At 36.7% G+C, this 27898-nt stretch overlaps 2 protein-coding genes across 3 annotated transcripts in view; one reads left to right on the forward strand and one right to left on the reverse strand.

Annotated features, from left to right (window-relative positions):
* LOC128207011 (structural maintenance of chromosomes flexible hinge domain-containing protein 1-like) overlaps nt 1-27898 on the forward strand; it is a 100060-nt gene that overhangs the window by 26009 nt on the left and 46153 nt on the right. For both annotated transcript variants that reach the window (XM_052909798.1, XM_052909797.1), the window contains 16 exons: nt 321-484; nt 802-901; nt 1395-1602; nt 2091-2211; nt 3045-3104; nt 3436-3559; nt 4261-4455; nt 4792-4905; nt 5309-5415; nt 6151-6233; nt 6854-6964; nt 12715-12792; nt 13158-13277; nt 14016-14178; nt 16985-17084; nt 18055-18127. In XM_052909798.1, the coding sequence (XP_052765758.1) occupies nt 321-484; nt 802-901; nt 1395-1602; nt 2091-2211; nt 3045-3104; nt 3436-3559; nt 4261-4455; nt 4792-4905; nt 5309-5415; nt 6151-6233; nt 6854-6964; nt 12715-12792; nt 13158-13277; nt 14016-14178; nt 16985-17084; nt 18055-18127 (1921 nt within the window). The remainder of the gene's footprint in view (nt 1-320; nt 485-801; nt 902-1394; nt 1603-2090; nt 2212-3044; nt 3105-3435; nt 3560-4260; nt 4456-4791; nt 4906-5308; nt 5416-6150; nt 6234-6853; nt 6965-12714; nt 12793-13157; nt 13278-14015; nt 14179-16984; nt 17085-18054; nt 18128-27898) is intronic.
* On the reverse strand, nt 21704-26229 carry LOC128207012 (uncharacterized). The gene is made up of 2 exons (XM_052909799.1): nt 25579-26229; nt 21704-24226 (listed from the first exon to the last, which is right to left on the reverse strand). Exons 1-2 carry the CDS (start codon nt 25972-25974, stop codon nt 22007-22009), a joined length of 2616 nt encoding a protein of 871 aa, XP_052765759.1. The 5' UTR covers nt 25975-26229; the 3' UTR covers nt 21704-22006.

Genomic DNA, 27898 nt, shown 5'->3' on the forward strand with positions numbered 1-27898 from the left:
ATTCTTGCCTTTTTTGTACAGTCAAACGCTTGCTTACTTACATATTTCCTTAACTCGTTGAATAAAATTGACTGTGTGTAATTTGACTACTTGTGACAGTTTCTATATCTAAGGTTAATTCTAAACAAAAGAAAATGATGAACTTAAGTATTGAATTAAATGAAGAAAGAAGGGTGCCCATGCTGGTCTTCATGAGCACAAAAGAGTGACCATGTTGGTCTCCATCAGTGAATAAAGGTGCTTCCAATAAAGGCCTGGAGGAAGCACCGCTTCTCAACTCTATCACTTAAACCCTTGTATATTTGCCTATTTATCTACAGCCGGGTGATGCGGCTCATGTTTCCAAAGAAGACGAGACTCTGTGTAGCCTGATAGGAGAGGAGCCCGGCCGGGATCATTTCACTGCCGTCATAGTACAGGGCGTGAGCAAGGAGCACATGCTTTACCTGAAGGAGAAACTCAAAGAGTGGACACGACAACTCGCGTAAGGCTGGTTTCTTGAAATAATTTTCTGTTGATGTTTGATTAATATCTTGCACAAGGTCCAAGTTATATTTCATCATATTTGTAAATTCAGGTATTTGTCTATATGTTTTCCATCTCAAGCTGTGTTATTACTAACTAAGGTAAATAAGAATGAGGCTTATTATTTTTAGAACTCGTAAAATTATAGTTACTTTGTTTTGGAAACACCTCAGCTGTGATGTGAAGTATAGCTGTTAAAGCCATTAAGTCCTTAAGAAATTAATAGATGCTGTGAATTCTTGACATGACATAAATGTTTTTGTGTTTACATTACAGCCACATCTACCACTACTACTTACATGGCCCAAGTGGCAATGTAGAGCATGCTGATGAAAACACCAGGGCACCATCGCCATTCAAAAACATTGACATTGAGGTATGTGTTAGCACAATCATTGTGTAGTTGGCAGTGTCTACACCCAGCTGTCTGTTATTCCTCAAGATAAGAGCATTAATATGAATGGAGAAAATATAATTAAATTGTCTAAGAGAATTAGAAGCATTACCTGTGTGTCAATTATGCTAATGTATGTGTAATCAGCTTATTTGTCGTTGCTTTATCAAAGAAAAAGGTTGAGGTATTGTCAGAAAAAAGTTGAGGTATTGTCAGAAAAAAGTTGAGGTATTGTCATAGCCTTGGTGTGGTCGCCTGTGGTGTGAAAAACTGTTAACCTTGACCATTACTTGATAAAATTTGACACAAATGTGACCAGATATAATATGAACATGCACACCAAGGCCCATTACTTTAATAATTGTTGAGTTTTGCCCCCTTTTTCACTGAAAAAACTAACAGACAAGTGCCAGTGTTTGTTAATTGGTGTTTTTGTAATATATGCATATTTGGTATCTTGAAAAATGTCTTTCAGGTCAAATTGTATCAAACTCGCAACCCAGTTCCCAAAACCATCAACCTCCGGGACATAGATAACGACATGCAGACCCAGTTTGTTCGCGGGGCTGCAAGTACATTTGAATTTAACGCCGTCATCGAGGGGGCGAAGGTGGAGGGGGTGTTGAGGTATCATCCCTTCTTGTACGACAGGGAGACATACCCCATGGATCCATATGAGAAACGTTAGTACATATAACTGTGCCTGAAATGTTAAAGGGATTTCAACAGTTACATGTTTTTATTCCCAGTGTGGAAGCAGATGAATTTGAAATTTGAAATTCAGTTTAAAATAAATCAATATGATCAAAACATGTTTATTTAGTTAATTTATTTAAAAAGAAATGGCTCTTTTCCAGTTATTGTGTCAGGGGTTCCAAAGTTCAGGATACAATTTGAAATCAGGATTGATAGCTTTTAACTTAAGACTACTGTTGTAAACATTGTGTTTAGCTTTGAATTTTGCAGCAAAAACATTAGGATGTAAATTTAAATGACTTTTATAAATTTCTTATACTTATCTTATACTCAAACAGATCAGGGGCTATTTTTCAGGATTATTAGCTGTTAGTATTTGTGTTATCTGTATTCAGCTTGCAAAAGCAGCATTGTTTGCTTAGCAAGCAGTAAGAAAGAAAGAAATATTGTTTAAACTGGAAACCTCATATTACAGCTGAAATGACTCTAGAAGATGAACATGGTTATGCTGTGAGTGAGGTGCCAGCCAGGGGGAGGAGACCCATCTTTGAGTGCTTCTGGAATGGCCGCCTCATACCCTATACCATGATTGACAGGTCACTATATTTTTAGAGATTAATGGAGGAAATTAATTAGTAAAGGCCCCACACAAGTCTGCGTTTGCCCTGTAGTAATCATTCTGTCTGTCTATCCAGGCCAACATTGGGGGTTTTAAGGGCTGTGTCCAGGTGTAGGAGCTATTAAGTTGTTTTCTATTGAAAAAAAAATACATAAAACTACATGCTTCAGGGCTTTTTTAAAAAGAATGAAAAAAAACTTTTAAAAAGAATGAAAAAAAACACAACAGTTAGTGTATCTGTCCATCAATTCACATTTTTTATGTTTTTTGTTCATAACTTATCGGCCTTTCAAGAAATCAAATTCATACTTTCTGAATTTCATCACATTAAGTCAGTAACAGTACGCTTTTTGTGATGAGTTTACTAATGCTTAAATATTATCAGATTTATGGCCCTTGGTAAACTTAGAAATTATGACAACTTTTTTGGTTTTGTTAATAACTAAAAAAACATTCAATATATTATGTTCATACTTACTTTTTTGCTCACAATAACAATATGCTCTTTTTTGACAAGTTATGTAACTCATGCTTAAATTTTGTCACATTTATGGCCTTTTGTATACTTATTTTTTACTAAAATATAAATTATTCTTTATCTAGTTAAAACCCTTTCAGCTGTATTTTCCATATTTTTTAGTACCCATAGCAATGTTGAGAGTTTTCTTTGAAAATGCAATAATATTAATGTATAGTAGCAGAAATCAGACATGTTTTGAAAAACAGAAATACAAATCTTCTTTAATTAAAAATAAATGATGTTTAAAGCAAAGGAAGTTGTTTCATTCTGTACCATATTTTCATTTGCAGCTTTGAGTGGTGCAACCCAACAAAAAAATCCAAGAATGTCCCTTCTGAATGCTGTAACAGGTATAATATAATATAAGTGTCGGCAGAAGGATAGAGCAAAATACAGTAAAACTGTGATTACTCAAGGATGTCGGGGCATAACCTAAAACTATCCAAATTCAATCTTCCCAGAGTTTCCATTTTAGTCCGTTATGAAACGCCTTCTTTTCAAAGTTTGAAGACATCTGTTAGTATTATAACATAATTATAATCATTTTAAAATTCTTTTATTTCATCATTCATCATTAAAATGCAAAATAATATCCAACAAAATTATTTGTTGTCAAGAAATATAAAGGGTTTAACTGGAGTCCATTTTTAGATGAAAGTCAGTTGTTTTTCCTGCATTCAGGGTGTCTGGTGTGTTATGGACGGATGACAATTTCCAAGTGAGCACCAACAAGTTGACCTTCATTGACCTTGAACTCAAACTGAGGGATAAACTGGCCAGCTTCTGCAGGGTTCTTAATGGACAGGTAGGCAAATATGTATATCAGTACGAGTTTTTAATATGTGTCAAACAATTGGGCCTCTTCATATGTTCATGAATCTATTTTTCCTACTTAGGATGGACGTTAAAGGGGATGATCTGTACAGGCGTATAATAACTGTATTTGTATTTCAATATTCAATCATACTCCCAAAGATTTAGCCCAATTAATAAAAATGTTTTAATATACCAAAAAGGGTGAATAAATGTCAAAAACAACGGTTCTTACGAAGGATACTGTGTTTGATTTGTAAGAAAGGTGCAGAAAACACGGTATTTCTACCTTATGACACGATAGTAGATTGTAGATATTTTAATACTCGCCAATCATTTAATATTTTTGTGTTTTCAGCTTTTAAATACATGGTTACAATCTTGTAATCAGTTATTAATATTTTCTATAAATGCATTATTTAGTAAGTAGTTAAAGGTTCACTACTTAAAATTTATGTTTGTCATACATGTATGTATTGATTTTGAATAAGAGTGTCACTTTAGGCACCTGATATTAGTATGAACTTAGCAAAATGGTTTACATTCATACTAAATTGACATGGAGATGAAAGAAATCTTTAAAATTTACAATATTTTTTGTCAGAATGATTTCAATATTTTGTTTAATAGAGATTTATTCTTACCATTGAAATGTAAAAAATGGATGATTCCAAAGCATTACTTTTACTACAGGAAAAGCGCACCTCTATAGAGAAGGAGTTTATGGGCTGGTTGAGGGAGTGTCATGAGCAGTTTGACAAGCAGATCCACTTCACTGAGTACCAGGGACAAATCGTGAGGCTCGACCTGCCCAAGAACAGGCAGACTCCGTGGGCTGCGTATAAACAGGTCGAATGGGACGGGAAGGTCTACAAGGCTGGACAGATGGTGGGTGAAATGTTTTATTTATTGTGTGAAAGATATTTGAAGTTTAATTACAATGAAAGATGCCCTAGAGGGCTGAGACACTGGTCAAGCTGGTTGTCAGTGCCTTTTCTCAAACTGTGTAAAGTAACACTTTTCTAATTTCATGATAAATTTTTATAAAAACTCAAAAATTAGAAAAAAGGCTGTTTGTAGATTTAAAGAATGGAACAGCAGGTATGTTAATTGTACAACATAAAATGATAATGCTATAAAGAAAAGACTGTAAAAAACTTCCCTGTTCTTTAAATATTCATGAGCTACCAAAAGGATTTTCAAAACAACTGCTTTACAATGCAGGTGCGTATAGTGCGGACCCTGCCGTTCTTCCTGGGAACTGTCAACCGGATCCTGCTTTACGGGGACCATGAAGGAGACACGTATGCCACTGGGGGTGATCTTGAGGTCATACAGGTATGCTCATATGAGGTTTGATACAGGTATATGTGTGGTTAAACAGAAAAAAAAATTCATGATTGGGTTGGTGATTTTGAGAGGTCAGCATTCATTTACATCAACAGGTCATTTTTTTAAATTTCATTCAAAGCATTTGCACTAGTTTTGAAATGAATCTGATGCTTTTGTGTGTCTCGAGCAAACATTTGAGTTATTGTCATTGCCTAAGTGTGGTTGTCATCATCAGCATGCTAAACTCCAAGTTTGCCACAACTTAAAATAACTTAAAATGATTGAGATATTTAAACAAAATTTGGTGCACAATTTTCCAGAGACTATTCATGCATGTGTGGCACAAAATTACATTTAACAACCAGTAAAGCTCATAGATAGGCTTATTGTAAACATTTACCTATTACAGGAGCCGAGGTCGCTGTACAACGAGGTGAAGATAGTTCCCCTCTCAAAGCTAGACAGGACAGTGAACAACCAGATGGTGAAGAAGTTCATCGAGGACGAGGAGGCAAAGTAAGGGCGGTGATGTGTATGGTGTATTACATTTATAGAGGCTAAGGGTAAAACACATGTGGTTTAAATATGGAAGCAAGGTCAATATTTACTGAGGATTTGAAATATATAGAAGCAATTGATATAACTGCAGTGCTCCAGAAACGATAGGTAAATTGGTAAAAATGCATTGAAAATCATGAAAAACGCAATGATTTTTATCTTTTATGTTATAAAACACATTGGAATAAGTCACGTCATTTTAATGGACTAGATTGGCGCACTGTCAAGCTATACTCAGTATTTACCTTCCTATGAAGAACCAATCTAGTATCTTTTCATCAAGGGAGATCAATGCATTGATGTCATATTACTATTATTACCCACCTTACGGAACATGAACAAGATTCAGACCATTTACATACAGGGACTCAAACAGCATCCCCAGGATACTGATAAAAAATGTTTCAACTTGGTTTATTTAAATACATTTAAGAATATATGAATACTTTTGGAAAAAAATCATTTAGTAGCATATTGTTTGAAAAGAATATCTGGGGATAAAATACTCTTGAAATCTCATCTGGAGCTCTGTAACTGTGTTTAACATTAGCTAAAAGCATAGCTATTGGCAGGGATGCCAATATTCCTCTTTTCAGCTGATTTCCTCTTTTTTGGCCACAAACCGCAAAAAATGAATGATGTTCGTACATATATTTGTATGATATTCCTTTACCTCCCCTTGTCCACTTCCAGGCTGCCCAGTGAGCTGGATATTTCATTCCCTGAGGGAAACAGGGTGGTCAACAATGAGAAAAGGAAGGCCGGTAAACCCATAGGTATATAGCAGTTTGTTTTGTACAGTTGTGATGCACTCAAAATCTCACAGTGTCTGCCAAATTTGTTTTGTTTTTTTCATGGTAGCCTACTGTGGTCAGGCTACCAAAATTGCTGCTTATATTTTAAGTAGGCCTTTTCTTGTACATGTCTTGTACAGCTTAAGTATATATTTCATGTCTAATCTAAGCACCAAGGACACATTGAGCAGCACCTACAAAACAGTTGTGACTATCAGTACCTGCATTTATAGAAGGACTTATTACAGTCCTGACGCAATTTATCTCGAAATATCATCACATTGAAAATAACTTGTTTAATATAACTTGAATTAAAAAATACCCCTTTGTTTTTATTGACCTTGTTCAGGCAGGCAACACAACATTCACCTATGGGGATAGTTTAATAGTTGTGTAATGTTTCTGATCTTGTAGCATTGTGTCTCTTGGTGGGTGCTTTTTCTGCCTTGATTCCTGTGCTGGTAAACAGAATCTTTGTTAAAGAGTAACACCTCATTGCAATGGTCGAAATTAGCACAAGCCTGCAAGCCCTGCACTGGTAAAAGTCTAATTTCTATGACTGTCATTGTAAACATGGCTGAAAGTGTAATTCCTCATTGCAGGTGACATCAAGATAGAGATCATCAACAAGAAAGGCGACAAGGTGAAAAGTCTGCCAGGAAAGGAACAGGCTAACAAGAAACTCCTGGTCGAGTTGAAAGTCATCTGGCATGGTAGGTGATCTTGGGAGAATTTTTTTTTTTTTTCGTGTAGTTTAAATTTATATATTATCTATACTGTATTGCTTGAATTCAAATGCATATATAGAAATAGAAGCAGTTATTAAGTTCTTGCATGAAGGTGAGGATAAATATTTGTAAAGGATGAAACAGCTTATGACAACATTGCAGTATACATGCTCACTGATGTATTGTATGGGGAGAATCAGGTATCATGTTGTGGAGAAACCTAGAGTACCTGAAGGAAAACAACCCATCAAGCTTAGTGACTATCAATGAATTCACATTGCCCCAGGAATCATACTGGGAACATATTATTACTAAGTTAGGCAGGCTTTAGCTTGTTGTGTTTTTGAGGAAAAGTTCTTCATTATAAAGGTGTGCTTATATGTCATAGACTGGTTTCTATCAGTTACATCTCTTGTCAACAGATCTATAACAAAACCTTATTCCTGCCAGTAGACAACTTTTCAAGATACATGAATCATGTAACATGCTAAAAATTGACAATGTAAATGCGTAAAACAAGTCATCAAACTGGTTTAAATAATGTTATATGAGTTATGTCCATTTGTGATCTAAAATACCTTTTCAGATGAGTGAATCATAAACAGACCCTTTTTAGTGAAATTGCTAGTGCTCTTTGCCTTGACTTATAGGTATAACTCACAACAGATAGAGGTTTTATCATTTATGTACAAGTATGTGTGCAGTTAACATCTTGTAGGCCTAGTTTAAGCCTTCTATAAGTGGCCCCCCAAACTGTGTACAGTACACAACCTCTGTTTATTGATCTTAATCTACTTGCCTTGATCACTCTTATCAGATCTCTGATCTGAGTATCCTGCTGTGCAGTTTTGGAAGTTTTATTAAAGAAATGGACCCTAAATGGTCCTGAGCCAATAAACAAATACACAGGAAATTGGCCCCTACTGTGACACCAGTGCATTTAGCAGGAGATGCACAACAGGCCCCAATTTCTCGAAACTTCTTAAGCTTAACAGGCTTAAGTTGCTTATTTCAATTAGCCAAAATACATACTTAAATTGAATTTTGATAAATGTATAATGGTTTATTGTGAGTGTCATACAAGTTATTCCTTTAAAGTTTCGAAAATTTCTTAAAGAAGATATTTTTTACGCTTATTATAGAACAACAAAAATAGTGAGCATAGCTTTATCCTGTTAAAAGGGACTTACGAAGTTTCGAGAAATTGGGGCCAGGGGATTATCATGCCAAACATTCCTTTAACTAGGCCTTTAATGATAAAAGCTGTGTCCAGAGGTTTTATCATTTATGTACAAGTATGTGTGAAGTAAACATCTTAACAATAAAAGTCGTTGACACAAATACACCAATTTTTCTGGTTATTAAGTGTATGGTTAGGCAAATCTATTTGTGTTGATTAGATAATTATTCAATTATCAAGTGACAGATAACAATTTCAAAACCAGGTTATCATTTGGTGAGGGACGGACAATATCAGACAATGCGGAAACTTTTTTTCCTTCACAGGACATTGCGACAGATAAACACTGAAAGTTTACCTGTCGCACTAAATATTTACCTGTCGCAATGTTACAAACAGTATTCAGTTACATCAGCCTAAACCTTTTAAGCCTCTTATTTAATAAGTTTTGTAATTCCCCATTATTACAGGTTTAGATCTTCTTGGTTAGATGTGTCCTACTATTATAAATAACAAAAAAGAAGCTAAACATCAGGTAAAAAAAATCAATATTTCGGATCTTAAGTCATTTTTTTTTTCCTCCCTTGCCTTCTAAAAAAACTCATATCCGGTTTGTCTACCCATGGAGCAGCTAGATCTTACTCTTTTAATTCATCTTTAAATTAAAGATACAGTAGGGTTATAAAATATAACGAATTATCCTACAAGTCAAACTTAGACACAACATTTATGCAAATAAGAAAGTAGAGTTCTTGTTATTGGCAATGTTAAACAGAGCGGAAACAGTGTCAGCTCGGTATATTCATCATCATATTTAAATTAACACGATTGCCGGGAGCCACTTCGCAAAAAAAAATACATACTGAATTTTGTTATTTCCGAACATTTCCGTATAATTCCGTCTGTTAAAAAGTATTAGAGTACGAGCTGAAATGGGAACCTTACGTGTTTTTTCAGCTTATACGGAAACATGTGCATAGAGAGGTTTACAAATAGTGATACATGGATTAACACGCTGAATAATCATGATATAATAGTTAAAAATAACTCTGAACATTTATTTAGAAACTGAAAGTAAATTTTCAGAAAATTTAATGATGCTGACTGTAATTTTTCACTGGACATTGTGACTGACTTGAACAAAAGTTTGGTCGGTCAAAATGGAAATATACCGGACATGTCTGACTGTCCGACGGACATTGGCATTGTCTGCAATATCATGTCATGTCCCTCCTTCTACTTTTGGAGGATGGGTCCCTTGCAGTTTATTTTTTGAAATTTTTAGCGTATTAGGATTCTTTTATTAAATATCTAATGTAGGCAATAATAAATCATCTTTAATTACCTTTCATCAAAAAGTTTCATTAAGACAGTGTATCGTTTAAATAATTATTCAAGTTTTTTTCCTTAGGGGAAATATTTCACCTTTTGGTGGAATTAATATGGGCTAAAACCCTTGGGTGACTGTGAATGTTGAAGTTATAATACTGAAATCAAAATTTTTGGAAATTCTTCTTCTCAATAATTGTAAAGTAAAAGATGTCATCTCGATCACGAAACACCCTTTTTTCAGTATTTTTGACTTGTTGAAAATTTCACACAACACTTGAACCACAGAATTGTTCAAACACTGCTTTCCTTGTGAAGTTTAAACACTACCACATTCTCCTTGTTTTCACTTTTCTCTTTCAGAACTGTTAGACAGCTATTTTTGTCATTGAACGTGAAATATAGTGGAACATCTCTTTCTTCCTCCCTTATTGCAAATATCGTTCCAAGAATGTGTCTCCCCTCTCTATCTATTTGAACCAGTCCATGAGCAGTAGCGATTGATTTTGTTAAAATATGTTTGTTTTGATTTCCTTTCTCATAATTTGCTGTTGTTTCATCGTTGATGACAAAAACATAGCCATTTCTGCTGACATGTATAAGCTCTGGGCATGTAAGGCCATTATCTTTAATGGTTGATATGACTTCAAAATCATTATTCATGGTGATAATTCTATTATCACAAGTTGCTATGTAAATTCTGCTGGCATCTCCGGTCATTGCTAAATGCCGTATCATGTATGTTCTCAGAAAAATATTCTTAACCAAATGCCCATCTAGTGTGTAAACACAGATGTCCGACTGATATCCGAAGTACAGGCAGCTTTGGCTATAGGCCATTGTCCTAAAGCTGTGATTTAGTTCAAACAGCTTATTCATTATCAGTGTTTTCCGAGAAAAAAACATTACTTCTTCAGCAGACACAGCAAAAATATCTTTGCCATTGGCTGCAATAGCTTTATTTTCATCATTTATGCCACACATGTATGTAGAGCTATGGTATGCAGAATTCTTCAGTTTACAAGAAGCTTTGAATTCAAAATTGCTATCCAGCAGATTGACAGTTATATTAAATTTTACTGTTTGTTCTAATGTGTATCCTGCAACAAGAAACTGACCATCTGGAAGTTCACAAATGCTATTATAGGTTGTGGAGTCCTTTCCCTTGATATCATATGCCTTTCTTTTTTCAGCTGCAAAATTTGTTTCTATTCGCCCAATGCAATTGTTTTCAGTTAACATCTCTAGTACTTTGGGGTCTGCTTGGAATGTTACTGTGCTAGGCCGTCCTCTCCACATATCTTTTAGGTTCCCTACCACAGTTGCCATGGCGCTGGTACACTTCTTCATTCCAATAAATGATGCCGAATCATCATCTGTTATATCTTTCAACTTGTTGTAAAAATAACAAAGGGTCCCATGCATTTCTGAACATTCTTCAATATCATTGACCATACCATCATGCAGCGATTTCTTCATTTTTTCCAAATTCTTAATGGCTTCCTTTTCCATCTCATCCAGTTTTTCATTCAGTTCTTTTCTTATCCCTCGAATATTGCTAAGAGCATTATTACAGGAATCGTCTAGTCCATGCTGGATAGACGTCTTCTTGTCTTTCATAATCTGTATCTGTTTCAGAAGCCTAGAAAGGTTGTTGAGGAACCCTTTAAAGCTGGGGTCGTTCTGTATGTTTCGTGCAGCATCTGTTATTTTGACGATGCTTTTGCACTGCCTGTAGAATAGAAATGTCTGATCTGTTAAAAGTAAGTTCAAAACCGTTTGATGCCCTGATAAACCAGATGGGCATGCAATATTGCAATGTGACTGGGATAAAGATGAATGAGTTGTTTAAGTCATGTGTGACCTTTTATTTACTTATAGTAAGTATAGGTTTTATAAATTAATGACGTCAGTCAGCTAGTGCAGTTTAATTAAATGGCTTGTTTTATGATGGGTACACAAAATCTGCTCCAGTAAGTGAGTTTTAGGCCAAAAAAAATGTTCCACAACACATTTATCGGGAATGCTCATGTTACTGTTTAAAGTCATACACATTACTATTGTGGATAAAATATAACAATACAAAACTTTTTTTTTAAAGTAAAAGTGTCGGTTTTACCTGTGAGAGAGTGAAACACACATATTGCAGCACAAGTGTTTATGGTCTTCACAAAACAGTTCTATAGTTTTGTCAGTGTGGTCATCACAAAGCACAAGCATGACTGTTGGGTCTTCATTTTGCCAGTCTGCTGGTTCTCCATCTCCTCCATACCGTTGCCACCTCTTTATTGCCTCCCGTCCAATAACTTCATGTCTTTTGAACAATGTGGCGTGCAGGGTTGAACATTTCATACAGTAGTATAGCTTACACTCTGGACAGAAGTGCTCAGCCTTGGTTTTAAGACTATCATCGTTACATCGAGAACATGCGAAGTCAAAAATTTCATCTGTAGTCTCGTCTCTTGGCACTGATTTAGCAGCAACATCAGACACTTCAGCAACGTTGTGTGTCAGTTGAGGAGCAATGTTTTTGTCAAGTGTACCATCCGTGCTTGAAGCCATCCTTTCACCGTTTGACTACAGTCACCTTACCCCATGATTACATCTATAACATTGTGGTTGATAAAATGAATATAGTATAATTGAGGGTATAAAAATGGCTGAGATCACTGTTCAGTTTCATAATTTTGTTGATAAAGGCTGCTGAGATTGAGTTCAGTTTGATAACAAGATTTTAAACAATGTTGTTACACTTATATTATACTTGTTATCATTAGATTTTTGATGGATTTGACAGTGAAAGTGATAACATTTTAACAATAAGATACGTAAACACTGCATCAAACTTACTGCATCAATCTTGAATTTATTTCTACAATGTCAGTTCTCAATAAATGAAAACAGAATTTTCAACTGGCCTGTCTGAAACATTTTAAAAGAAAAAAAATAAAGTGACACAAATTGACTCATACTGGAGCATGATTTTTAAAATAAAAATGTTCACATATATTAACAAGAATTACTTATTTACATTATTTTACCATTTATGATTTCTCCAGAACAAGAAGTCTGTCACACGTTGGCCATCATGGTTATTAAACTTAGATTTTAAAAATTATTCTTATTGCTATCTTAAATTCCATGCAGTAGTGTACAAACTGAATCATGTTTTCCATAATTTTAAATTTGATGACTGGGTCAACAAACAAGTTGTATTCATTTTCAGCGGCGGGAGGTGACCAGACTATAGTATCTCACATCAGTCAGCATGGCAAGAACTGGCCGTACTGGTTCAGGAAGATGGGTTAGTTTGTGTTAAGGATTAAATGTTTTTTAACAAATAGAATGTATGTTTTAAATATGACCTAACCTGTGATTACATGTGTAAATAATTCAGGGGTACTGTACTAAGCTTTCATAAAGTTTATATTTATATATGATGATAATGACATGGGACTTTGTATTTAGATTTTTCATTTGCTTTTTAGTAAGTGTATATAAGGAGCATGATTGTGTTCTAAAGCAAACAATCTTATATTAACTCGAAGCAGAAGTACCGGTACTTCTGTAACTGTTGTTCAGTGAAATTCTGCAATTGAGTAATATGACCTATATAAATGATGACATGAGCAGCTCACTGTTTTTAACCTCTTCCTGTTAAACCTGCAGAGAATGTGAACTACCTTGGAAACTACACACTCACCCTGCAGGTGGTTCTTAACGAGAGTGGGGAAAACACATTTGCCGGCAGGGAGCTTCCTGGACGGAAATACAAGTTCCAGGTTGTAGGTGAGTGTGGTGGGCTTGGTTGTACATGTGTGGGTGTTACTGTAAAGTATCCAATATATTTGTATTTATTTGTGGTCGGCCTTGCTTACTAAGGACTTAGTTTTAACTAAACAATATTGGTCAATAATTTGTCTGTTCTGCTATATGTCACAGGAATGATTCAAAACATAAATTTTCTTTACTTAATAATTCTTAACATAACATTGACCATTCTGCTTTAGACGATGGTGGTCTTGAGATGGGTGATTTGGTGTCACCTATTAGGGACCAATAAGAATTGCTTTGAATTTTACCCAAAAAATCTCCATTACAATATAACAAAAGGGAAGGTGGAATGAACTCAGTTTGTTTTTAGAGAGGTCATTTTAGGGTGTGAGTGCCGTCTTACATTTCACAAGTGTTGAAAAATAAAAATGGAGCACCTGTCTTCTAAAATATTGTATCTCCAAATTAGACAGGAAGCCTTGAGGTCAGAGTGCCCTTCAACATTCTTCTTACATTTTTAACTACTTCTTGTAATTCAGAGGGAGAGGCTGAGAGGTTCTCCGTAGGTCATTCGAAAGGGTCATTCAGGGTCGCAGTGCCCTTAATTATTCCTCTAACAAAATGACCACTTCTTCCTTGTTTTTCAGAGGGAGAGGCTGAGCATCTCTGTAGGTCATTTGGAAGAGTCATTCAGGGTCGCAGTGCCCTTAATTATTCCTCTAACATTATGACCACTTCTTCCTTATTTTTCAGAGGGAGAGGCTGAGAGGTTCTCTGTAGGTCATTTGGAAGGGCCATTTAGGGTCGGAGTGCCCTTCAATATTCCCTTAGAACTGCAAGATGCGTACGGTAATCCGGCCAAGATTGATATGGGCAAGGTGGATGTGAAGTCAATAACCCCTGTTCTAGAAGCAAGGTCGGTTGTTATTATTGTTAAGCCAGATTGCAGCATGTTCAACATAGTTTTCACAATGCCACCTTGGTGTATGTGTGTTCATTCATTTGTCCGTCCATCCGATTTTGGCCTGTCCGGGGTTTAACTTGGCCATGCATAGGGCAATTAAAAACTAACTTGGCACAAATGTTTAACATAGAAAGAAATTGTGCTGTGTGCAAGACCCATATCCGTATTTCACAGGTCAAGGTCATATTTGTTAGCATGATTTAAAAGACCAGTGTGAATATGGGTCATCTCTTGACAAAATTTAGGACAAGTTTTGTGTTGAAGTCCTTTTTTCCTGTCATAAATTCATCAATGTAAAGCTGTCTTCAAGAAACTCTGTCCGAATACGTCTCAACCAGTTTGAATATGGGTCATATTGGTCAAAAACTAGGTCACTAGGTTAAATCAAGAAAGTGTTAGTGTTCATAAAATTTATACAACAGTGTATATCCAATCTTCATGAATCTCCATCAGAATATTTGTCGACATGATACTTGAAATACAAACCAGTGGGAATATGGGTGTTCTCGGGTTAGAAACTAGGTCACTTTGTCAACCATTAACAGAACATTTGTGTTAAAGTTTCTTATTCCTTCCATAAATTCAACAGTGTTTGTCCAATCTTTAAAAAACTAAAATCAGAATATTTCTCTGCATGATATTTAAATCCAGCGTTAAAATCTAGGTCAGACCAGTGTGATTTTTAGTCTGCAGTGTTTTCTTTTTCCTCTTTAAACATAACTTACTGCTGCAAAATCGCATTGGTCAAAAATGTAAAATATGGCTTGAATGCAGTTTCAGTATTAATCCCCATGTCTTTGACAATATTTGTCAGAATAATTTTGTTATAAAAAAGATGTTGCATTAGAAGCAATTTTAATGTTAGCATTGATAATCCAAAAAGAAAGAAAGACAATATTAAGGCATCTGGTGTGTTTTTATACTCTTTGATTTCAATAGTATGTACTATCTCAAAGTAAAATGATGATAGATACTTCAAAAGTATGTTATAGTTTGAAAATCACATGCTTGTTGATGAATTTACATGATGTTTTAGAGGAAATTGGTAAGTTATATGCTGTGGCATGAATATTTTGTGCTCTTATTTGCGAAAAATTCCTTGAAAATTGACCAAACAGTGCACATTTATTTTATTTTTGCTTTGCTCTCTGATTTTAGCTTATTATGTACAGCAAGGTAGTTTTATCTGGGGTCTATATAGGAGTAAATGCGTTTGTCACGTCCTGTCACGAGCACTGGACTCACCTCCCAAAACAATGTCTCATATAAAGCTTTGAAAGTAATGTACTACACACATGAAACTTCATAGATACTATGATCAGCTTGGGTTGTTGAGTGCCTCTCATTTTTGTTTCACTGTTAAAATGGCCCTTGACTTAGTAAAATATGGTCTAAAAAACTTGTATGTAGCTCAAAAATAATTGCACATATGCACTCATGAAACTTCATATAAATGTTGGCTGGAATAGAGAGTTGTGCTCCTGCCTTTTCTTTCACAATTCAATCCTGAATTCCAGAACTTGACATCTAACTATACCTGTGTCCAATTTGGGGTACCGTAATCATTGTGTATAGGACATTGTCAAATATAGGACACAGAAAAAAAATTGAGAAAAATCAAGAACAAAATTAATACCGCTCAAAGTATATATGGGACGCAGTGAAGAAATGTCAAAATCGGCAGCCACCATATTTGTTTTGACGAATTTTATTGAATCGTGAAAATGGCAAAGATTATTAAATTATACAACACATGTACATATATGATAAAATATATTCAAATAACAGTGGTACACAGCCCATAAATAGTTAATTGCAGTACTGTATTTAGTAATCAATAAACAGCAGTGTATATCAGTCATCCCGATGTTGCTCTCCGCGAAGCCCTCAAATTACTTGTCATTGACCTGAATTGTATAAAGAACAGCCCTACATTGTGCCCCTTGAGATGTTTTCAACATCTTATTTAAGTATTTCAAACAAGTGGTATAATGGGAGGAACAACAAGGTAGATCTAGAGGGAGTTTTTCACACCTTCACACATTGACAGTGCACAATGATGCCGCTTTACATGATGCATGTCTATTTGTTTTAAATACAGAATTTCTACCGCCTTCATATCTAAATCCATCAGTCGATGTGAGTAGCGCCCCTTTGAAGTAAAATGTAAACAGACATATTGGCTTGAGATAGACTATGGAAAACAACATCAAAAGGCTTTTACTGTAAATAAGACGCACTTTATTTATAAAAATTCTTAGGGAAAAAATGTGTCTTATACTCAATGATTTACAGTATTCATCATAGCAGCTTTAGTTTGTTTTTTTTAAAGTAGGAAAGTTTAGATGTATTTAAAGCTTTTTCCTTGTTTTTTGCCATATGTATCCATATGCACCCTACAACAAGTATATAGTGACCTTGAACTATTACAGTGGAAGCATGTTGTAGTGATGTCGTTGTTTCCATGTAGGACAGGACATCATTTATAACAAAAATTGTTTTATTCCATCTGCTTGATCTGTAATAATGCATTATATCCCAAAGGTCATTGCAACATGTTTTAGTTTAACTATGAATAAAACTAAGGCTTGGCACCTTGAATTGCTTGTTAACATGTTAATCAAAAGAAAGTGTTTACTTTGTAGCAAATAAGAAATTTGAACTGGCTTCATCACTCAAAGAAATTGATAGGACATAAACATGTGTACATTGCCTTCAGAAAAAAATAAAAAAATATTGAAAACTTCTTGTATTACAGTGGCCTGGAACTGGCTTATGGGGGCACGTCAACCAAGGGTCACACACTGACCATCAAGGATGTTGAGGCTCAAGGTCAAGTACAGGGAAACACTGGCAAGGTCAGTTGGCTCTCCCAGCGACCGGGGGGGGGGGGGGGTATTAGTAGGGTCAACCTGATGACCAAGGGTCACTCACTGACCATCACAGACCTGGAGACGAAAAGTCACATACAAGCAAACACTGGCACGCTCAACCATCTGTTTCATTAGAAAAAACACATTTTTAAATGGGCTGTATCTAGCTATATAAATTTTCCTTTTAAATCTTGCCCCTAAGCTTTATTAAGTAGCAAGATATCTCAGAATGTACAGATCCCATATCGTAACTCAACCACAGTTTGACATTTATTTTTCAACTGAAAATGACACAGATATATATGATAAAGTAACAAACGCCATGACAGCTTGTTAACACCGTAGCTTAAATGTGTTTTATATTCTTCCATACAATTTTGCCCTTGTCTTTCTGTGCGTCCTTCCTTCCGAAAGTATTATGCGAATCTGTGTCCCTAAGTTTTAAAACTCCCAAACTTATTTACCAAGAAACAATTCATTACTTATATTTACACCAATAGTTCATTATTTCAAGAAACCTTGATGGAATGTTATTTATTTGATGAAGTTTTGCACCTGGAGTTTCGTTCCCTGCTGCTCTTAGTAAAACCAGAGTTATGGCCTTTGAATGTGCAAAACTTGGCATATCTGGACTTGTGTGGCTTAAAACCCCAAAACTTTATTACCTGGAGTCATGAAACCTAAGGGGTATGGTAATGGGGTGATTTTATTGCACCTGGTGTTTTACTTCCAGCTGCTCATTGTCAAACTTTGAGTTATGGCACTTGAATTAGCAATATTTAGCATTTCTGAACTTGTGTAGCTCAAAACTCCAAAACTAAATTACCTAGAGTCATGAAACCAACAGGGAAATGTTAATGGTGTGATGGAGTTTTGTACAATGGGTTTTGTTCCCACTGCACGTAGTAAAACCATAATTATGGCTTTTGTTTACGATGAAACATCTATTTTTCAGAACTTTAGTTTGACAATCACAGTGCCAGAGTTGAACAAATTTGCCCAGGTGTTGAAAATCAGACTTCTACCAGGTAATACATAGTTCTTGCCATGTTGACAATCTTAACTTGCTGTCACTGTAAATAAATGCTGATTTGATTGTGACAAAACTGATAGCTTATAGGATCATGAGTGAGTCAGTTTCCTATGCAGAAACCAATACTGATCTCCATTTTCAGAGGCCATGAAAAAGTTCCCCTGGCGAACTGTGAGCTAGTGTTAGGAATCAGACCAAATTTTTCAACCAACCAATGATCATTATGCCCCCCTTCGAAGAAGAGGGGTATATTGCTTTGCACAGGCATGTCGGTCGGTCGGTCCGTCGGTAGACCAAAGCTTGTCCGAGTGATAACTCAACAATTCCTGGACGTATGGTCATCAAACTTCACATGAAGGTTGGGCCTGACCAGTAGATGACCCCTATTTATTTTGGGGGTCATCAGGTCAAAGGTCAAGGTCACAGTGACCTTTAATGGTAAAATAATTTTAAAGTTTGTCCGAGTGATAACTCAACAATGCCTGCACCAATGGCCCTCAAACTTGACATGGAGGTTGGGCCTGACCAGTAGATGACCCCTATTGTTTTGGGGGGTCATCAGGCCAAAGATCAAGGTCACAGTGACCTTGAATGGTAAAAGGTCGTCCGAGTGATAACTTGACAATGCCTGCACCCATGGCCCTCAAACTTGACTTGGAGGTTGGGCCTGACCAGTAGCTGACCCCTATTGTTTTTGGGGCTCATCGGGTCAAAGGTCAAGTTCACAGTGACCTTGAATGGTAAAAGGTTGTCCGAGTGATAACTCAACAATGCCGGCACCCATGGCCCTCATAATTGAATTGGAGGTTGGGCCTGACCAGGAGATGACCCCTACTGTTTAAGGGGGTCATCGGGCCAAAGGTCAAGGTCACAGTGACCTTGAATGGTAAAAGGTTGTCCGAGTGATAATTCGACAATGCCTGCACCCATGGCCCTCATAATTGAATTGGAGGTTGGGCCAGACCAGTAGAAGACCCCTATTGTTTTTGGGGGTCATCGTGCCAAAGGTCAAGGTCACAGTCACCTTGAATGGTTAAAGGTTTTCCTTGTGATAACTTGACAATGCCTGCACCCATGGCCCTCAAACTTGACTTGGAATTGGGCCTGACCAGTACATGACCCCTTTTGTTTTTGGGGGTCATCTGGCCAAAGGTCAAGGTCACAGTCACCTTGAATGGTAAAAGGTTGTCCGAGTGATAACTTGACAATGCCTGCACCCATGGCCCTCAAACTTGACTTGGAGAATTGGCCTGACCAGGAGATGACCCCTATGGTTTTTGGGGGTCATCTGGCCAAAGGTCAAGTTCACAGTGACCTGGAATGGTAAAAGGTTGTCCGAGTGATAACTCAACAATGCCTGCACCCATGGCCCTCAAACTTGACTTGGAGGTTGGACCTGGCCAGAAGATGGTCCCTATTGATTTTAGGGGTCATTGGGCTAAAGGTCAAGGTCACAGTGACCTGGAATGGTAAAAGGTTATCCGAGTGATAACTCGACAATGCCTGCACCCATGGCCCTCAAGGTTGACTTGGAGGTTGGGCCTGGCCAGAAGATGGTCCCTATTGAATTTAGGGGTCATTGGGCCAAAGGTCAAGGTCACAGTGACCTTGAATGATAAAATGTTGTCCGAGTGATAACTCAACAATGCCTGCACCCATGGCCCTCAAACTTGACATTGAGGTTGGGCCTGACCAGTAGATGACCCCTATTGATTATAGGGGTCAAAGGTCAAGGTCACAGTGACCTTGAAAGCGACCTCGACAATTCCTGGACCTATGGTCATCAAACTTGACATGAAGGTTGGGCCTGCCCAGTAGATGACCCCTATTGACTTTGGGGGTCATCAGGCCAAGGTCAATGTCACATTAACCTTTAACGCAAAAAAAGTTAACAAATCTTCTCCCACTGATATCTCAACAATGCCTGAAACTATGATCATTAAACATGACATGGATGTTAAGCCTGACCAGTAGATCACCCTTATTGATTTTAGGATTCATAGAGCCAAAGGTCAAGGTCACAGTGATCTTGAATGGTAAAAGGTTGTCAGAGTGATAACTCAACAATGCCTGAACCCATGGCCTTCAAACTTGACTTGGAGTTGCATCTGACTTGTAGATGACCCCATATGATTTAAGGGGTCATTGGGTCAAAGGTCAAGGTCACAGTGACCTTGAACGAAAACTTGTCTGTGTGATAACTTGACAATGCCTGCACCCATGGCCCTCGAACTTGACATTTAGGTTTCTGGTGACCAGCTGATGACTCTGGATTTTGAGTTCATAGAGTCAAAGGTCATGGTCATAACACACTCTATCCTCACACTTTAATGGTCATAATCTGGAAACTGCCTTAATGGCAACAAATCGGCTGTCATTTCGGTCCATGCATATTTAATTCAATTGTCCATATAATCCTGACAACATGGCGCTCAGGGAGGGGCATAATGTTTGACAAACATCTCTTGTTTAATAATGAAATATTTTGATGCATGTACAAACACTTCCTATTTTGCATTTTACTTCAGATTTCTTATGCATTTCTGAGTCATCTTTTGCATTATTTTCTAGGATTGCTCAATTACATTAATAACAAAATGAATTCATTTTGGTGAGAAGCTTTAAGAAAGTTTCTGTTATGAAAATGGCTGAAACGGCATAGATGGAAAGTTGGCTCTTTCGGATTTATGCACTTCAGATTATGACAAAACCATTATCGATAGTTGCCGATATTGACCTTTTCTATCAATATTCAATTATATTCAGTCATCGGACCACCATTACCCTGAGCATAAAAAAATATTTTTCATCTAAAAATTTTGTTTGATCTTATATGGGATGTGTTGCGCATGCACAGAACAGTTTTTCTTCGCCTAATGGCTGAGTAGAGTGCTAAACAATCTTGTGTTTCTAAAATTAAGTTTGGGAGTAGTTAAACACAACAGACACGTGTAATAATTGCGTGAACAATTTATCTATAAATACAACGCGTAACTATTGACTCAAAAGTGTTTTTGACTGCAAAATTGTAAAAATCTTGCCAAGCACGCCGTGTTTGGAAAAACAAGATGACGGATTCAGAACATGGTTCTGAAGATAAAAATTGCCGAAAAAGTCTACTTCTAAATTGATATTCAATTATATTTAAATCATTGAACCATCATAACCCTGAGCATAAAAAATCATATTGTATTCAGTTAAGTTCCATTTGCCTCGTGCTTAAATATTCCTTTTCTTATTCAATGTGCTTATTTTAATAGTATTTTGCCTATCACTGGGTTGTCTTAAAATAAAAATAAATGTAAATTTGTGCTGTAAGTTCAAAGCTTATTTTTGCACTTGGATTGATGTGCTGAGTTTTTTTTATACATCTGGATAAAGATAGCCATTTGTGAAAAATACCTGAGGCTTGAGTTCTGGATCAAGTTACTGATTGATGTGTTATTTAATAATTCTGAGATCTTAAGGGAAGTATCAATACTCCTTTGTGCTTAAAAGCTATTTCTAGCTTTTGAATGAATGCATGTATTTGTGGCTCTTTATTATATCACCCACTTCAACACTGCTTTAATCATTTTATTGTTTTCATAACACTGTGTTCCAGTAATAGACCTTTACTTTAGAATGTTAAAGTACAAAAATAGGTTAATATTCAAAAGAAGTTTGGACAGTGCAACCATGTGCTATTATTTATTGACAAAATTTTGTTGATTTTTAACAAATTACGAGTGGCGCTTAAGAACTTCTGCCTTTTCAGATAACTAAGTAATATAAAATAAAATGTTCAATATAATTAGTTTGGAAGCACTTGATTGCTGACGTCATAGTAAAAGAGTTGGTCCAATATTTAGTGTGCAATATTGTCTTGCTTGAGCTAAACTTGGCCAAACGACTCCTCAAAGCTGAGTCCCAGTCCACTCATGTGAATATTAGCAGCATTATTAAATCTGTAAAGTCTTAGTGATGAGGTGTAACACTGCCTGGCCATATCTTTGTTGTTCTCCAGTGCATAGCAGTGGCCAAGCACATTGAAGGCCGTCTCAGCGTGACCTTGACCTGTAATCTTCTCAAATGCATAGAGATGAAGTTTCTTCAATGCTGCTTGTTTTCTCTGATTGAGTTCTTTTTGGAGTCCCCGATTTATTTCCTGATCTTTGAGTTCCTTGTATGTGAGGTACTGCAGGTAGTAAAGAAAAGGAATGGCGTCGATAATGATGTCGTCCATCCAGTCATCTCCAGGCCGTCTCATCAACCTCTCTTCATCACAGAGTGTCCGATCTTTTTCATAGACCAGGTGCTGTGGCACACAGCGTGACTCCAGTTTTATGAACTTGACACTGCGAGCAATGTTTGCCTTAAACAGTTCTAATTCTGGAATATCTACATGCTCATTGACTTCTATCATTGGAAGACCATCTTTATCTATCAGTCCTATATCAGGCAAGTTTCTTATCATTTCAACAAGTTCATTGGTGGGTTTTATCTCAGGTCTTCCCTGACACCCACACCATTGCCACACATTCGGATGTAGCAGGCTTTCAACATGTGCCAGCACTTGTTCAGCAAGTGTATACTGCCGACTGCGGTACAACATGGAGGCAAACTTGAGTCTGCATGATGTCAGGTCCGCATCCAGGGATACAGCGTATGGAATGTTGATATCGTCAGGGAAGGCCCACTTATTTGCTATATGAAAGGAAGCCCTCACTGAACCAAGGAAGCAGCATTGTATCTTCAGGATCTCCTTGAACAATCTATTTGGAATCTTCTCACTCATGATAAAAGATTTGGTGTCCATGATTTCAGCCGGCAGTTGTTTAAGTCTCAAGGAATGGATTCCATCAGCTTTGCTTGCAAAGCCCTCTTTCCCTTCCACTGTTTTGTACATGGCACAGAACTGCCCAAAGCAACATAAAGCTGTTTCTTTAACTGTGTCCTTTTTCGTAACGCCAAACACACTGCCCAACACTCGCTTTTCAATATTATCCATGTCTATGCTTATAAAGCCTTTCATTGGCTCTTCTATTATAACTGACAGTGCATTATCTATTTTCTGGAGTTCACTATCATTTAGCTTCCCTGCAAACAAGTTAACACCTTCAATTGTGTAGTGGGGGCAGCTTCTTTTTCGTACAAATTCCTGCAATGTTGTTAGGCAGTTAATTACACATTGTGTAAGATTTTCATCCCGCCATATTTCAGGTGGATATTTTTCGACAGTGAAAAGCATTGCTGTCTTGAAGTGGAATGTGCTTAGTCTGTCTTCCACCATTTCTTTAAATCTGGATTTCCGAATTAGCTTTACGATTATGTATGTTCTTAACTGAACAATGTTCAAGTCAAACATTAGCAGGCGCTCTATTTGGGACGTAGAGAATCTCCACTCTAGTTCTGACTTGGGGCTGTTTGGATGTCCTTGACGCACAACAAATGTTCCCAGTCCCTTTGCTTTTTCCAAGACTTCTTTTCTGGGCCAGTGACCTGGACGCATCCTTGTAAACAGATACTGGCATTCTTCAGGGAGGGTAGCACAATGCAAGGCTGACACCATATCAAAGTCCTCCCATCCACTCCTTGATGGTCCTTGTTTTTTATACTTCCCTTTCCACAATTCTTTAAGCCTATTGTCATCGTATATGTGTTTGAGAAGCACCCTACCTTCATCATCTATTTCCACATCTTCTTGCCTTCCAATTACATGCTCAACAGTGGCAGGATTTCTGGTGTATGGACAGAACATTTGAAGGTAACAGTGCTGGGCCGGCATTTCTGGAGTTCTGATCGCTAAGAAGAAAGATATTAATGGGTCTTTGTCTGGAATGGTCAGTTCCACTGGGCAGTCATAGTCACAAACAAGCATATCAATGTCAGAATTCATCTCAAGAGTGGTGCTTCCTTCACTTTGGCTTCCAAAATGGAACTTCTTTACATTTTTAAGGTTTATTATGTTGCTATAGTCAGTGTTGACTTTCTCCCGCATGAGGAATAATCGACGTCGCCTGTTCACCATTTCTTGTGTCACCCCAATATCTCCCATTATGTCACTCATCTTCAAAGACACCTTTCGCATCAGCTCAGGATTTGCTGGTAGTGGCTAGATAAAAATAAATATCCTACATGAGAGTGAACTTAAGATTTAAAAGTATCATTTTTTTATTTGTTTCCCTAAAAATATTTACAAAATGGAATCATGTAATAGTATGCTACCCTTGCAAAGAAGGGGGGTGGGGATATTGCTGTGCATGTGTCAGTTGTTCAGTCAGTCCATCTGTAGGGTAAAGCTTGTCCAAGTGATAACTAAACAATGCCTGGACCTATGGTCCTCAAACTTGACTTAGTGGCTGGGAGAGACTTAAGGGCACTGAAATTTAGGCTGCTGGCTAAAAAGTTCTCAATTTTCAAACAACTTCTTAAAACTGCTTGAATTTTTAGTTTTAGCTTGAAAAGTGCTTGCCTTATCCGAAATAGTCCTTAAATTTATGTTCTGCCTAAAATGGAGTAACTATAGTAAAAAAAGGTTCATCTTAACAAAATAAGTTTGGCCATGCTAAAGACTTACAGTTCTCAAACTTTACATGGAAGGTGGACCTGACTAGCAGATGACCCATATTGATTTCGAGGTCATCAGGTCAAGGGTCAAGGTCACAGTGACTTTGAATTGGAAAAGCTTGTTCAAGTGATGACTAGACAATGCCTGCATCCATAAAGATTGTTGATTTTGAGGTCATAAGTATAAAGGTCAAGGTCACTGTGACTTTGAAAGCAGAAAGTTATAACTTTACAATGCCTGCATCAATGGCCTTCAAACTTGACATGAAGGTCGTGGGTGTAACCTAGGGTTCTCAAAACATTGCGGTTGAACTGTCTCAAATAATAGTTACTTTCCCAGCTACTACAAATTTTACTTCACTAATTTTTTCGAATTTTGCCAATTGGTTGGTCCATTTTGCTGGCAGCTGGTTCTTATGACCCCTATTGATTTTGATGTCATCAAGGTCACAATTATTTATAGTCTCTATAAGTTTCCCTCAGCTGACCAGTATTGGTGCTGACAAGTCTTGGCAAATATCATATTGTGTATTGAAAAAGCAGCCGGCATCTGGGTCACAATTGTTCAATATTCCTGACAACACGGAGCATAATGTTTGACAATCATCTCTTGTTGTATTTATTCCTATGTGAATGTCATGTGCATGGATTAGTCATAATCCATGGATGCGATGGCTTGATGGACCAAAAAAAGGATAAAAACAGTTGTTATTCATTTGTTCTTAGTACTGACACTCCAGTTTGTTTCAAATTTAAAGGAAAGAGAGCCTTCTAAATGCCTTCTTACACAGCAGTTTTGTTAGAGCGTCCCCCAAACCCCTCGCAGTAATGGTTACAGCTTGTAGGCTGCCAGGTCTATCACATCACTGTGTTTAAAATATAATTATTGTTACTTACTGTTATTTCTTCTGCCTCACCATCAAATCTGTCATATTCTTCGTACTCCTCATCCTTAAGCAATTTTAACTCCTCCTGGGGAGTGGAGCCAGGCACTCGCTCATATATCACTCTTTCTATGGGCCGCATCTTTGTCAAGCTACTTTCATTCAATCCAGCCATGTTTAATTCTTCCACCGGTTCATCTTCTTTGGTTGTATTTGTTCCTTGGAAGACTTTTGGAGGACCTGGGTTAGGTTCCACACATTGTGCACAAAGTAAATAGAACAGAGCAATCCTTATGGCTAGTGAAAGCCCTTTCTGCTGAAGAATTATCAGATTTAAAATGAAACTGTTCTTCAGTGTTTGGCTAAATGTTCCAATTTTGCCACGCCATTGCTGAAGTGATATTCCCATTTTGGACCAATGGGTTTTATATCAAGTGTTAACTTAAGAATGTTTCATTGTAAAGTCAGTATACACTGTAAAAATATCATGATTTATAACTTCTGGATTACAATCAAAGTACATTTACATTACTGTTAGACAGTTCCTTTTGTAAGTCTACATTTTACATGTATTTCCATTTCCATCCTAAAAGTAACACAATGATAATACTTAAGTGACTGTATTGTGTTTGAGCATTATCTTATATTCATTGATTCAATCCAGAGTTTCTATGAATTCTATTATAATTAGCTCTTTTCACAACAACTAATCAACTATTTATATACCGAGTTATGAAAAAAGATTGCAAATGGTTTTGGATCAAATTACATTGTCTTACAAATAGAAGATTATTCATAAGGACTAAACAAAGTTGTTTGGTAAGGTTAACATCCTTACTAGATAGGGTAGGGAGAGATTTTATTCCAAATACATAATGTCAAGATTAGTTTTTTGTATAATTAGCGCTATTCTTACAAAGGTCGCTTTACATAGTTTGCTGTTTTTTTGGAACTTTATTCTGACAAAAATTAATGACAGTTTATGTTTAAAAAAAATGTGTATATGGTTGTGTTTTTATTTTTGTTTTTTGTTGTTGTTTTTTTTCAAAAATACTAGGGTCAGCGGCTTTTATTAGGTAGTGTCAGGTAACCAGAACCAAAAACAAAAAAAATTGTTAAGGCCTAATGAATGATTATATTTCACTCTGAAATAGGTTTATGGCAGATTTCTTTGTTCTCTTACATCAGATATAAAGAATCATGCCTTCAATTAAAGTAATCATAATTTATACTAGACTGAGATACATGTGTTTGCATTTAATAAAAGCATTAATTAGGATTTATGCATTAAGAGAATAGGGCCAAAATTGCATAGATGGAAAGACGGCTGTGTAGGATTTATGCACTAAGAGAGTAGGGCCGAAATGGCATAGATGGAAAGACGGCTCTGCAGGATTTATGCACTAAGAGAGTAGGGCCGTAATGGCATAGATGGAAAGACGGCTCTGCAGGATTTATGCATTAAGAGAATAGGGCCAAAATGGCATAGATGGAAAGTCAGCTGTGTAGGATTTATGCACTAAGAGAGTAGGGCCGAAATGGCATAGATGGAAAGACGGCTCTGCAGGATTTATGCACTAAGAGAGTAGGGCCGAAATGGCATAGATGGAAAGATGGCTCTGTAGGATTTATGCACTAAGAGAATAGGGCTGAAATGGCATAGATGGAAAGACGGCTCTGTGGGATTTATGCACTAAGAGAATAGGGCCAAATGGCATAGATGGAAAGTTGGCTGTGTAGGATTTATGCACTAAGAGAATAGGGCCAAATGGCATAGATGGCATAGATGGAAAGACGGCTCTGTAGGATATATGCACTAAGTTCCTTTAAGTTGCATTTGCCTTCTGCTTCAAATTTAAAGTGCTTATTAAAAAAAAAAAAATGCCCATTATTTATTTGTCTTAAAAAAAAATATGTGCGAGTTTGTGCTTAAAGTTCTAAGCGTATTTTAGTGCATGGATCAATGTGGTGAATTTTTTTTTTATACAGATTGATAAACAAAGCCATTTGTGAAAGTTACATGAGGCTTGATGTCTGGATCAAGTAACTCATTGATGTGCTATTTAATAATTATGCATTATAATGTCAGAGATCATATGGGATTAAATACTCTTTGGTGCTTGGAAGCTATTCCCTGTATTTGAATTTATACAAATTCAATCCAAATACTGTATTTGACCCTTCCTTTATTTGTGGGTCTTCAGACAAAGTGGGTCTTGACAATATCTTCCACTGTCAAGTTCAACTTGCACACATTGAAAATCCAGACTCTTCATCTCCTTCAGTGCTCAACTTCATTTTATTGTTTTTTATTAACATGAGTTCCAGTAATG

This window comes from Mya arenaria, chromosome 10 (assembly GCF_026914265.1).
Source record: "Mya arenaria isolate MELC-2E11 chromosome 10, ASM2691426v1".
Classification (NCBI taxonomy): Eukaryota; Metazoa; Mollusca; class Bivalvia; order Myida; family Myidae; genus Mya; species Mya arenaria.